This window comes from Coregonus clupeaformis, unplaced genomic scaffold (genome assembly GCF_020615455.1).
Source record: "Coregonus clupeaformis isolate EN_2021a unplaced genomic scaffold, ASM2061545v1 scaf3491, whole genome shotgun sequence".
In the NCBI taxonomy this organism is placed as follows: Eukaryota; Metazoa; Chordata; class Actinopteri; order Salmoniformes; family Salmonidae; genus Coregonus; species Coregonus clupeaformis.
In genome coordinates this window covers 16,760-30,998 of record NW_025536945.1, presented here as the reverse complement: position 1 = coordinate 30,998, position 14,239 = coordinate 16,760, and the positions used below count along the sequence as shown (strand labels likewise).

Sequence of the window (14,239 nt, the reverse complement as noted above, 5' to 3'; positions counted from 1 at the left end):
AACCGGTCTCCTCCCCTTCATCTACACTGATTGAAGTGGATTTAACAAGTGACATCAATAAGGGATCATAGCTTCCACCTGGATAGTCTGTTATGGAAGGAGCAGGTGTTCTTAATGTTTTGTACACTCAGTGCATATTACATATGCCGACCATGGCTAAGGCCGGGAAACGCTGGCATCCTAAATCATGATATTTTTTTTTAAATTAATTTAATTTATTCTCCCCTGTAAAAACTAGGCTACAGCGGTGGCTGCATTTCATCATCATGTCAACATATTATCACCACTGGACATGTAGCCTACAGATGTCTGCCTCGTCGCCAAGCGAGGAAGATATTTAGCATATCTTCAAACGCGGCGAGTATCATGGCTTGGGTAGGTTTTAGCCTGGTCGGGACGGACGGAGGAGAACGGATCACGTCACGTAAGCAACAAAGTGAGGTAGCTTGTGCGGGTGATCAGCTATATTGTATGGAGAGACCGTTGGCGTGAGTGAGGCCAGGCTGTAGATATAATGGGTTATCGTAAACTATGGAGCTAGACAGGATTATCTAGCTTTATGCTTTGGCGCCATCTACGGGCTGAATGTTACGTGTCGCAGTCATCACTCTCCTTCCAAAACATGGTTACATTTTGTATAAACTTCAGGTGTTACTAACTATACCGTATACTCCTGGGTACAGTCGATGTATACTCCTGGGTACAGTCGATGTATACTCCTAGGTACAGTCGATGTATACTCCTGGGTACAGTCGATGTATACTCCTGGGTACAGTCGATGTATACTCCTGGGTACAGTCGATGTATACTCCTGGGTACAGTCGATGTATACTCCTAGGTACAGTCGATGTATACTCCTAGGTACAGTCGATGTATACTCCTGGGTACAGTCGATGTATACTCCTGGGTACAGTCGATGTATACTCCTGGGTACAGTCGATGTATACTCCTAGGTACAGTCGATGTATACTCCTGGGTACAGTCGATGTATACTCCTGGGTACAGTCGATGTATACTCCTGGGTACAGTCGATGTATACTCCTGGGTACAGTCGATGTATACTCCTGGGTACAGTCGATGTATACTCCTGGGTACAGTCGATGTATACTCCTAGGTACAGTCGATGTATACACCTGGGTACAGTCGATGTATACTCCTGGGTACAGTCGATGTATACTCCTGGGTACAGTCGATGTATACTCCTGGGTACAGTCGATGTATACTCCTGGGTACAGTCGATGTATACTCCTGGGTACAGTCGATGTATACTCCTGGGTACAGTCGATGTATACTCCTGGGTACAGTCGATGTATACTCCTGGGTACAGTCGATGTATATTCCTGGGTACAGTCGATATATACTCCTAGGTACAGTCGATGTATACTCCTGGGTACAGTCGATATATACTCCTGGGTACAGTCGATGTAACGTAGCGACTCACATCGTGCTCTTTGGTCCTACAGTAGTAGTCAGCTGATGAAACAGGATAAAGGTTGTTGGGGGAAATTATTTTGAAAAGTTTAGATTGAAAGTGATCAAACAAATGGGAGATCATTACAAAATCAAGGAATAACTCAAGTTGATGACATACTTGACTTTTTCTGTTTTATTTCAGAAATGGAGGTCAGGAGTTCAAAGTTCATTTCAGGTAAACAAACATGTTTCATCTTTTTTTGTGTGTCTTTAAAAAAATCCCAATCCCCCCCACCCATCAAACAAGTCATACATTTCACAATTTCAGCATAATCTGTGAATGTTGATTAAGGCAGCCCTCCGCACGTCTCTGATTCAGAGAGGTTGGGTTAAATGCGGAAGACACATTTCAGTTGAATGCATTCAGTTGTACAACTTACTAGGTATCCCCCTTTCCCTAATACCACTTAGTAGTGCTTGAGGGTGTGGTACTCGCCAAAGCAAGGAACTGCACACAAGGCTGTGTTACAAGGCTCACACATGTACTTGGTCATCTTCCTTCGTTTCTGTCGCCGGGTAGATGTTTGACAGACCTTGCAATGCCTCCTCGTGCTTTTCCCTTGCTGGGTGGTCCGAGGGACATCGCTTGGGAAGTGGCGTCCAGTGAGGCGTAGAGGATTGTCAGAGGCAGGCCGGCCCCCAGTACACGGACGACGAGGAGTGTGGTGGTCCTCGAGGATCTGCCGAATCAGGTTTACCCTGTACTGCTGGTACGAGATCACCTGTCCAGTGACCTGCCGGTGGACAATGTGACCGTTGAGGAGAGCTATGTCTATTAGCTGGAAAAATTGCTTCTTGTACCATTTGAGGGACTTTCTGGCACACTCAACAAAACTGTTCCGCATGTCCACTTTGTCAACTGCTCCAATCTTCTTGTTGTACTCTAAGACACAGTCTGGCATCATCTTCCTCTCTCCGGTGACATAGTCCAGTGTTCCTGTGTCCGCCATTTTGGAGGCGTGCACAGTGGACAGAACATGGACATGACGTTTGCCGTGCCATTTTACCGCCATTATCTCCCCGTTGGTTTGGAACTCCGCCTCCCCCTTGCTCAATTTCTTTTGGAATATCGGCATCCCCTTCCTGTTGGATCTCACTGGGCCACAGGCCCCTGTCTTCTCCCTCAGAAGGTACTGGAAAAGGGCTGGGCTACTGTACCGGCTGTCCACAAACACAGCGTGCCCCTTTCTGAGGTGAGGCTGCAGCATGGTGATCACCACTGATCCAGATATGCCAAGACCCTCAACATGCTTTATATCTGTGGTGGTGCCGGTGTAGATGATCAGGTCCTGTACATATCCTGTCAGACAGTCACATAAAACAAAAAACTTGACTCCAAATCTGTGGCGCTTTGATGGGACGTGTCGGCGGAATGCAAGCCTCCCTTTCCAAGCCACGAGAAACTCATCAATGCACAAGTCCTTGTGAGGCACAAACACTCTTCCAAATGCCCTGGTCAAGCTGCTCAGGACATTCCTAATTTTGTGAAGGGGGTCGGCGAGGTTGGCAGTGGCGTTGTTCACAAAGTGGAGCGCTCTGAGCAAGACAAGGAAGCGGTCCTGGGAGAAAAGGGTTTGGAAAAAAGGGGTCTGCAGCATGGGGTCTGTGGTCCAGTAGTCCCTCATACAGCCCTTCTTCACTAGACCCATCAGCAGCACCGTGACCAGGAAGGTATACATTTCATTGATGGTAGTGTTCACCCATTTTGAGAGCTTCCCTTTTACACCAGGGGCAGTCTTCTCTTTCAGTTCATGAGAATACCTGCAAACAAATATGCATATTTAAAGTAGGCTAAAGGCATTCTGAATGTTGATACATTTGAAGAGAGCCTTGGGCTTTCTGTAATATGATAATGGTCATACCTGTTGGTTTCCTGCACCACACTCTCCACCAATTCCTTATCAAGGAACAGTTTAAAACACTCTGCCTCTGAGGGGGTGGGCAGGGTGCTTTGTACGCCAGAAAGGGTGTCATTGAAGTGTCTCTCTGATGGTTTGAAGTGACAGGATCTCCAGCCGCGGGGGCCATCCTCCTCAACTTCAACAACATTGGCAGCAGCACCAGCATCTTGGGGAGGTGAGGGATGCTCATTGCCTGCAAGGTTGGGGTGGACACCATTATCCTCAGACATCTTACGCTCACATTCCAGAAGGTTGGGGGGGACAGATATTCCTCGTCACTATCTGATTGATCCAACTCACTCTCTTACACAGATTCTTCATCAGAATAACTAAATATTTCTCGTATCTCCTCATCAGTGAGGCGTTTCCTTTTGAAACCAGACTATAATTTTTTTCATTTAGCAGACGCTCTTATCCAGAGCGACTTACAGTAGTGAGAGTATACATTTTCATATACAGTACCAGTCAAAAGTTTGGACACGCCTACTCATTCAAGGGTTTTTCTTTATTTTTACTATAGTGAAAACATCAAAACTATGAAATAACACATATGGAATCATGTAGTAACCAAAAAAGTGTTAAACAAATCTAAATATATTTTAGATTCTTCAAAGTAGCCACCCTTTGCCGTGATGACAGCTTTGCACACTCTTGGCATTCTCTCAACCAGCTTCACCTGGAATGCTTTTCCAACAGTCTTGAAGGAGTTCCCACATATGCTTAGCACTTGTTGGCTGCTCTTCCTTCACTCTGCCGTCCGACTCATCCCAAATCATCTCAATTGGGTTGAGGTCAGGGGATTGTGGAGGCCAGGTCATCTGATGCAGCACTCCATCACTCTCCTTCTTGGTAAAATAGCCCTTACACAGCCTGGAGGTGTGGACTCCAGACCAAAAGACAACCAGACTATCACTATTTGTTTTACATTTTAGTCATTTAGCAGACACTCTTATCCAGAGCGACTGGCAGTAGTGAGCGCATACATTTTCATTTATATATATATATATATATATATATATATATATATATATTTACATTCAGCAAGCGTGCATCTCCTCCAATAGGCTATTAGTAAAGAACATAAGTGGAAATAAGTGTCCAACAAGCTATTGAAATAAGTGTCCAACAAGCTATTGACATAAGTGTCCAACAAGCTATTGAAATAAGTGTCCAACAAGCTATTGACATAAGTGTCCAACAAGCTATTGACATAAGTGTCCAACAAGCTATTGACATAAGTGTCCAACAAGCTATTGACATAAGTGTCAACGAATCCACTAGATTTAAGAGGAATAGCCGAGGCAGCGGAGAGGCCAGGTGCGTAATTGTGCAACAAAACAATGAAGACGGACGGGCTGGAGATGTTTGACAAGACCACGACCCATTTTAAGAAATGCCATAGACGGGTTAGCTGACAACGTCACAAGCAACGCACACACTTCAAATGGGGCAGAAGTCTGTGTTGTTGTGATTCTGGATGGTCAGATAGCTAGCAACAATGAAGAAGCTGACATGTGGGGAATTGTAAGTGGCTCGTTATAGCTAGTTTTAGCTTGTTCTTGATACCATGTTTTGTTTTGAGGTGTTTTGACTGATGTCACGTCTATGCTAATACGGCTCAAATTTGCTGAAACAATGTATTTCGCTATACTCAATGGCTATCAGTGTCTGTCAAGAGTTACGTTTTTCTGTCAGGACTAACTTAGGATTGTAACTATGGTTACTCAGGGTTGCCAGCTCAGACCCCCCCTTTCCAGGGGCTTTATTTTTATTCAGTTTATAAACTTCTGTGTTTTCCCCCCATTTATTGACAAATCCCCACATCATTGTAATATTTCCTCCATCATATTCCCCCACAATACCTTCCCCCATTTCTACCATCCACAGACTTAAAAACCCCAGACAAATTAAATGAATCCCCTTAAAATAGTTTTTATCCAAATCTGGCAACCCTGTTTAGCTTTCGCGCTATGGCTAGACTATTTGGGGTGATGATCTGTGGGGTGATGATCTGTGAGGCGATGATCTGTGAGGTGATGATCTGTGAGGTGATGATCTGTGAGGTGATAACATTTTACTTGCTTTGTGATGTGTCAAAAAAAACTGTAAACGACTTGTCAAGTCATGTGCTCCGGTGCTTGTATACACCGTAACAAGCACATCGAAGAAAAAAAAGTGGCCAAACTAAGTTGATCTTTTTCCGGCAATGGGCGCAGCCATCTCTGATTTTGTAGCGAATGTCATTCTGGGATTAGGGTCAAACAAACATGGCATCAAATAATTTAGCTGCTGTAGCTTAGCTGACACCTATCTCTTTTCTAAACAATATTACATTTCTCCCTTGTGCTCACCAGAGATGTGGTACATTTTTAAACAAGTCTAGCTTTTAGGTCACTAACTCATGTTTCTGTTTTTTGTCAGCGCAACCTGTTATTTAGACTGGTTTATGGAATGAGTTTGGCTGTGGATGTGTTCCGTGTGATGCTTAGCGGCAGGTAGCTTAGTGGTTAAGAGCGTTGTGCCAGTAACCGAAAGGTCGCTGGTTCTAATCCCCGAGCCGACTAGGTGAAAAATCTGTCGATGTGCCCTTGAGCAAGGCACTTAACCCTAATTGCTCATGTAAGTCGCTCTGGATAAGAGCGTCTGCTAAATGACAAAAAAATAAATAATAATAATAATACTTGGATGATGAAGTTCACAGTTATCTTTTACAATAAAAGGTTAAATTGAGGAATAAAGTTGTGAAGACCTTTATTTTCCATCAGTACAAAACATTGTTTTGATGCTGTTCAGACAACGATGCTGTTTAGACTGTGTCTGTGCCTCGCTGGAATAAAGACTTCCTCCATTCCTGTCATATCTCACATCTCAAAATAAGGCTACTTAATGTTAGATCCCTCACTTCCAAGGGAGTCATAATCAATGAACTAATCACTGATCATAATCTTGATGTGATTGGCCTGACTGAAACATGGCTTAAGCCTGATGAATGTACTGTGTTAAATGAGGCCTCTCCTCCAGGTTACACTAGTGACCATATCCCCCGCGCATCCCGCAAAGGCGGAGGTGTTGCTAGCATTTATGACAGCAAATGTATATATACAGTGAGGGAAAAAAGTATTTGATCCCCTGCTGATTTTGTACGTTTGCCCACTGACAAAGACATGATCATTCTATAATTTTAATGGTAGGTTTATTTGAACAGTGAGAGACAGAATAACAACAACAAAATCCAGAAAAACGCATGTCAAAACTGTTATAAATTTATTTGCATTTTAAATTAGGGAAATAAGTATTTGACCCCTCTGCAAAACATGACTTAGTACTTGGTGGCAAAACCCTTGTTGGCAATCACAGAGGTCAGACGTTTCTTGTAGTTGGCCACCAGGTTTGCACACATCTCAGGAGGGATTTTGTCCCACTCCTCTTTGCAGATCTTCTCCAAGTCATTAAGGTTTCGAGGCTGACGTAAGGAGGTTCTCACCCAAGATTTGACGGTACATGGCCCCGTCCATCGTCCCTTTGATGCAGTGAAGTTGTCCTGTCCCCTTAGCAGAAAAACACCCCCAAAGCATAATGTTTCCACCTCTATGTTTGACGGTGGGGATGGTGTTCTTGGGGTCATAGGCAGCATTCCTCCTCCTCCAAACACGGCGAGTTGAGTTGATGCCAAAGAGTTCGATTTTGGTCTCATCTGACCACAACACTTTCACCCAGTTCTCCTCTGAATCATTCAGATGTTCATTGGCAAACTTCAGACAGCCCTGTATATGTGCTTTCTTGAGCAGGGGGACCTTGCCGGCGCTGCATGATTTCAGTCCTTCACAGCGTAGTGTTACCAATTGTTTTCTTGGTGACTATGGTCCCAGCTGCCTTGAGATCATTGACAAGATCCTCCAGTGTAGTTCTGGGCTGATTCCTCACCATTCTCATGATCATTGCAACTCCACGAGGTAAGATCTTGCATGGAGCCCCAGGCCGAGGGAGATTGACAGTTATTTTGTGTTTCTTCCATTTGCGAATAATCGCACCAACTGTTGTCACCTTCTCACCAAGCTGCTTGGCATTGGTCTTGTAGCCCATTCCAGCCTTGTGTAGGTCTACAATCTTGTCCCTGACATCCTTGGAGAGCTCTTTGGTCTTGGCCATGGTGGAGAGTTTGGAATCTGATCTGAATCACAGACCCACTCCAAAAGTCTTTCGGCGCCATCATCAACTCAGTGGGTTTTGTCCAACATGTATCCGGACCTATTCATTGCCACAGTCTTACCTAGTTTTGTCCCGTGGAATAATTGTGGATCTAAATGTTTTTCCCCATAATCCTCATCAAAAGCCGTGCTATAAATTCTCTGACAACCCAAAGATTACTAGATGCCCTTCCAGACTCCCTCCACCTACCCAAGGATGTCGGAGTACAAAAATCGCTTAACCACCTAACTGAGGATCTAAACTTAACCTTGCGTAATACCCTAGATGCAGTCGCACCACTAAAAACAAAAAACATTTGTCACAAGACATCTGCTACAGAACATACCTGAGCCCTGAAGCAAGCTTCCAGAAAATTGGAACGGAAATGGAGCTCCACCAAACTGGAAGTCTTCCGACTAGCTCGGAAAGGCAGTACCGTGCAATATCGAAGAGCCCTCACTGCTGCTCGATCATACTATTTTTCCAACCTGATTGAGGAGAATAAAAACAAGCCAGAATGTATTTTTGATACTGTCACAAAGCTAACTAAAAAGCAGCATTCCCCAAGAGAGGATGGCCTTCACTTCAGCAGTGATGAATTCATGAACTTCTTCTTCGACGAAAAGATCATGATCATTAGAATGCAAATTACGGACTCCTCTTTGATTCTCCATATTTCTCTGCACATTTCTCCAAAGCCCAGTTGTCCTGAGTCTGCACAGAACTGCCATGACCTAGGATCAATTGAGACACTCAAGTTTTTTAATCATATCTTTTGACACATTCATGAAAATAGTCATGGCCTCTAAACCTTCAAGCTGCATACTGGACCCTATTCCAAACTAATCTACTGAAAGAGCTACTTCCTGTGCTTGGCCCTCCTATGTTGAACATAATAAACGGTTCCCTATCCTCCGGATGTGCACCAAACTCAATAAAAGTGGCAGTAATAAAGCCTCTCTTGAAAAAGCCAAACCTCGTCCCGGAAAATGTAAAACAAAACTAAATCGGCCAATATCTAATCTCCCATTTCTTTCTAAATTTTTTGAAAAAGCTGTTGCGCAGCAACTCACTGCCTTCCTGAAGACAAAAAATGTATACAAAACGCTTCAGTCTGGTTTTAGACCCCATCATAGCACTGAGACCGCACTCGTACAGGTGGTAAATGACCTTTTAATGGCGTCAGACCAAGGCATCTGCATCTGTCCTCATGCTCCTAGACCTTAGTGCTGCTTTTGACACCATCAATCACCACATTATTTTGGAGAGATTGGAAAACCTAATTGGTCTACACGGACAAGTTCTTGCCTGGTTTAGATCTTATCTGTCGGAAAGATATCAGTTAGTCTCAGTGGATGGTTTGTCCTCTGATAAATCAATTGTACATTTTGGCATTCCTCAAGGTTCCGTTTTAGGACCACTATTGTTTTCACTATATATTCTACCTATTGGTTTTGTCATTTAGAAACACAAATGTCAACTTTCACTGCTATGCGGACGACACACAGCTGTACATTTTCAATGAAACATGGTGAAGCCCCAAAATTGCCTACCCGGAAGCCTGTGTTTCAGACATAAGGAAGTGGATGGCGGCAGATTTTTTACTTTTAAACTCTGACAAAACAGAGATGCTAATTCTAGGTCCCAAGAAACAAAGAGATCTGCTGCTGGATCTGACAATTAATATTGATGGTTGTACAGTTGTCTCAAAGAAAACTGTGAAGGACCTTCGTCTCAAAGAAAACTGTGAAGGACCTCGGCGTTACTCTGGACCCAGATCTCTCTTTTGACAAACATATCAAGAATATTTAAAGGACAGCTTTTTTCCATCTTGGTAACATTGCAAAAATCAGAAACTTTTTGTCTAAAAATGGCGCAGAAAAGCTAATCCATGCTTTTGTTACTTCTAGATTAGACTACTGCAATGCTCTACTCTCCGGCTACCCGGATAAAGCAATAAATAAACTTCAGTTAGTGCAAAACATGGCTGCTAGAATCTTGACTAGAACCAAAAAATGGGATTATTCTATTCCAGTGCTAGCCTCTCTACATTGGCTTCATGATAAGGATAGGGCTGATTTCAAGGTTTTACTGCTAACCTACAAAGCATTACATGGGCTTGCTCCTACCCATCTCTCCGATTTGGTCCTGCCGTACAAACCTACACGTACGCTACGGTCACAAGATCCAGGCCTCCTTATTGTCCCTAGAATTTCTAAGCAAACAGCTAGAGGCAGGGCTTTCTCCTATAGAGCTAAATTTTTATGATATGGTCTGCCTATCCATGTGAGAGGCGCAAACTCAGTCTCGACCTTTAAATCTTTACTGAAGACTAATTTCTTCAGTAGGTCCTATGATTGAGTGTAGTCTGGCCCAGCTGTGCGGAGGTGAACGGCAAGGCACTGGAGCCGGTAAGGCACTGGTGGTCTGTTGATATCCCTCTAGTGGGTGGGGTTATATCCTGCCTGATTGGCCCTTTCCGGGGGTATCGTCGGACGGGGCTACAGTGTCCACCGACCCCCCGTCTCAGCCTCCAGTATCTATGCTGCAAAAGTCTATCTGCCTGGGGGGCTAGTGTCTGTCTGTTATATCTGGTGTTATTCTCCTGTCTTATTTGGTGTCCTGTGTGAATTTAAGAATGCTCCCTCTAATTCTCTCTCTCTCTCCCTCCCATCCCGGAGGACCTGAGCCCTAGGACCATGCCTCAGGACTACATGGCCTGATGACCCCTTGCTGTCCCCAGTCCACCTGGTCGTGCTGCTGCTCCAGTTTCCACTCTTCTGCCTGCGGCTATGGAACCCTGACCTGTTCACTGGACGTGCACCTTGTCCCAGACCTGCTGTTTTCAACTCTCTCTCTCTCTACCTGCACCTGCTGTCTCGACCTCTGAAAGCCCGGCTATGAAAAGCCAACTGACATTTCCTCCTGAGGTACTGACCTGTTGCACCCTCTACAACCCTTCTGGTGATCTATGAATGTTTGAACATCTTGAAGAACAATCTGGCCTTAATGGCCATGTACCGTTATAATCTCCACCCGGTCACAGCCAGAAGAGGACTGGCCACCCCTCAGAGCCTGGTTCCTCTCTAGGTTTCTTCCTAGGTTTCTGCCTTTCTAGGGAGTTTTTCCTAGCCACCGTGCTTCTACATCTGCATTGCTTGCTGTTTGGGGTTTTTAGGCTGGGTTTCTGTATAGCACTTTGTGACATCTGCTCATGTAAAAATAAATTTGATTGATTTAGACGCGTTTTTTTGCATCATACGTTCTGTCGCTACAATCACATACAGTATTTGTGATGGTACAGTGCAGGGACCCCTCAACAATGATCCACTCAACAATGATCACAAATATGTGAGGTTGTAAAGTGTATGACTGACAGCTTGCAGCTCTCCCGGTCGTTATGTAATGGATAAAAGTAAAGCGGTTTTAAACTAGAGAAATCTAATTTCTACACTTTCCCCCCTGGCGGATCCAACAGTGAAATGGCCTGTGCTGGGGTTCATCAGGGGGGTCCCATGTGCTATGGATGTGCTGGGGTTCAACAGGGGGTTCCGCAGAGCTATGGATGTGCTGTGGTTCATAGGGGGGTTCCCAGAGTCTATGAGATGTACTGGGTTAGGTCAGATCAGGGGTGTCTAAGAGTACTGGACGTGTTGTGGTTCAGATCGGGGTTCCCATAGAGTACTGGATGTAGGTGCGTTCATGTCATGAGAGTACTGGGCGTAGGTGACGCATGTCCTTCATAAAATAACAGCCTAAATGGCAGCCAAATACACCTTTATAGTTGAAAAGGCTTTTCCATGTCAGAAAGCAGAGTAGGTCAAACAGAGGGACTGATTTGTTTCTGACCATCTGTTAAATACACACCACTTATTGTGGTATAGTGAGTGTCTGGCTCTAGCACTCTGACTAGTAGCACAACATTCAGCAGTAGATCACATTAATATTCATCCTCTCACTGGCCACAACACATCTCCTTTTAGAAATTAGTTAGTGAATAATTTATTTTTATTTTTATACTGGCCCCCCCGTGGAAATCAAACCCACGACCCTGGCATTGAAATATCTTCATGTCAACTAACAGAACTCTGCTGGTTGTCCTGGTAACAGATACCAGTGGGCAGATCTATTTTATTTGTTCAAACTAAACTACAGCACTTACTTTGAGTCAGATCCGCTCCTTTCTTCTCTTCTCCTCTCACAGTTCCACTCAGCCCCGTTGTTTTCCTGCAGTCCACCAGCCACACAGACAACCTCTTCAGACCCAGCAGTAAGGTGCTACTGGGAGAGGTACGACACGGGGACTCTGGGAGGGCGGAAGGGCTAGCGTTGTCCTGGTAACCATATAGAGGGGACACAGACACATCATTATGGATGCTGATGTCACTGTTGTCATAAAGTGCTTTACAGAAACCCAGCCCAGACCCCGATAGAGCAAGCTGTATGCTAGACCAGACCAAGCTGTACCATCTGGTGTTCTGATCTGGAGAGACTCTTCTCTGCCTCGTCATCATCAGGATGTTGTTGAGGCTCTCCAGAGGATCCATGATAGTCATGTCTCTCTCCTGTGTGAATGAGAACATCAAACAGATAGTAAACTTATGATCTATTACAATCATAGTCTTACAAGAGGCATTAATATATCTAAAATGGGCCTAAAATGGCCACGTTCATCATGATTTTATAAAATATTGTTTGTGATGCAAATGTAAAAGGGTCGTTCCACTAAATTAGTTGAAGTGCACTTTAATATAGAACACATGGAGAATTCAATAAATCCATACATTTAAAAGTCCCAAAAATGCATGAACCAATGGCGGATTGCCCCTTTAACAATTCCTACAGTACTGAACAACATTCAAGTGTAGAACTTCAGTAGAATACACCTTTAAAACCACACATTAGCCTAGTTCAACAACTGTATAGTTTGTGCCCCTGCTTTTAAGACAATACTCACTGGTGTTAACAGGATCTTCAGTCTCCTCCTCCATTCCTTCCTCCTCCTCTTTCACTCCCAAAACGTCTTCCTCCTCCTCTTTTATTGAGATAGCCTCCTCTTCCTCCTTTTTGATTCTGAAAGCTTCTACTTCCTCCTCTTCCTCTTTCACTCCAAAAGGTTCTTCCTCTTCTTTCACTCCATTCTCTTCTTTCAATGTGATCACCTCCTCTTCTTCCTTTTTTATTCTGAAAGCTTCTTCCTCTTCTTTCAATGTAATATCCTCATCTTCATCTTCTTTTACGATGATGTTCAGCCCAAGAGCTTCTTTCTCCGTATAGCTTAGTGAGCTCATGGTCGGGGATGTTAGTTAGCTAGCTAGTTAGCATTAGCGATTCGCCTAGTACAGTAAAGTTAACAATTTAACAAATTAGCCAACTTCATTTAACAAGCAAATTACGTTTTTTTAACTAGTAAATACGTAAACAGAATTATGCTTAAAAACACTGACATTAATATACACAAGATTGGTCTAAAGTGTTTCGGTTATGTTCGCTAGCAAGCTACTGAGGTGGTTGAATCAGTAGTCTGTTGTCGAAATTGAAGAAGCCTCACGTCCACTAGATTATACGTCACGCAAAAAGCATCACCTGAAAGATTCACATTGCCATCTGCTGACTGGAGTAGGTAACGCAGATTGGAAAAATCTCCATTACATCGTTTATTCTGGCAACCAAAGTCATCAGAAGTCATTTAAAAACAATCAATGCTATATTTTCTCTTACTTCTTACTGCCAATACTTTCCTCCAGGGCTGACCTGCCCATTAGGCAGGATTAGGAGACAGATTGCCGATGGCCGCATTTTTTTTTTTTTATGGACCAAGACACATTGCTAACAACAAATAATAATAACAGCAGCGGGGACCAATTCCATATTAATGGCAATGATTTTGGAATGAGATGTTCGACAAGCAGGTGTCCACATACTTTTGGTAATGTAGTGTATGATTGTTGATTTTAAAGTCTGTTTTAAAAATGTTTTTCGGGGCCTCCCGAGTGGCGCAGCGGTCTAAGGCACTGCATCGCAGTGCTAGGGGCGTCACTACAGTCCCGGGTTTGATCCAGCCAGCCGCAACCGGGAGTCCCATGAGGTGGTGCACAATTGGCCCAGCGTAGTCCGGGTTAGGGGAGGGTTTGCCGGCTGAGATTTCCCATCGCGCTCTAGCGACTCCTTGTGGCGGGCCAGGGCGCAGGCACGCTGATTTCGGTCGCCAGCTGTTTCCTCTGATGCATTGTAAAAAATGTATCCGAACAAGTAAACACAGTTTCAAACTCCTTTATCTTGATGACTAGTACACAAATTAACTCAATGAAATACAACAACTAAATTAAAGAGGTTTCGAGGTTAGAATCAAGAAATGCAAATTATATTAATCTATTTGTTAAGTTACATTTTGAAATATACAAATTATAAAACTAACATCTAGCTAATACTTTATATCCAATCAATCAAAGTTTATAATTAAAACAAAATAGGAATTGTATTTGTTCAAATCTGATGTTAGATATGACCATGCCTCAAGATGAAAAATAGAAAATCAAATGTAGGCCTATTTGTGAGTATGATTTAATATATACAATTAGATCTCATGACAAAAACACAAATTCTCAGTCAAAACGATAAGTCAGAAAACAACCTCTCTTTTCTCACATGTGATTTCAGGTCCTCTGAAAATGTCT

The 14,239-nt window shown here is 43.6% G+C and overlaps 1 protein-coding gene across 1 annotated transcript; it reads right to left on the bottom strand.

Moving 5' to 3' along the window:
* Positions 1-1,711: 1,711 nt before the first annotated feature.
* Positions 1,712-12,556, bottom strand: LOC121560163 (piggyBac transposable element-derived protein 4-like). The gene is made up of 5 exons (XM_041873184.2): positions 12,520-12,556; positions 12,030-12,127; positions 11,725-11,896; positions 3,336-3,567; positions 1,712-3,234 (listed from the first exon to the last, which is right to left on the bottom strand). The coding sequence occupies exons 1-5, from the start codon at positions 12,551-12,553 to the stop codon at positions 1,881-1,883; spliced, it is 1,890 nt and encodes a 629-aa protein (XP_041729118.2). The 5' UTR covers positions 12,554-12,556; the 3' UTR covers positions 1,712-1,880.
* Between the last annotated feature and the right edge of the window lie 1,683 nt (positions 12,557-14,239).

What these genes read in the sequence shown, in the direction of transcription:
- LOC121560163 (XM_041873184.2), bottom strand. Translation starts at nt 12,553, where the DNA reads ATGGAGGAGGAGACTGAAGATCCTGTTAACACCA. An exon ending in CCAGATCAGAACACCAGATG is followed by an intron (nt 11,897 to 12,029) that starts GTACAGCTTGGT and finishes TATGGTTACCAG; the next exon opens with GACAACGCTAGCCCTTCCGC. An exon ending in GTGGTGCAGGAAACCAACAG is followed by an intron (nt 3,235 to 3,335) that starts GTATGACCATTA and finishes ATTTGTTTGCAG; the next exon opens with GTATTCTCATGAACTGAAAG.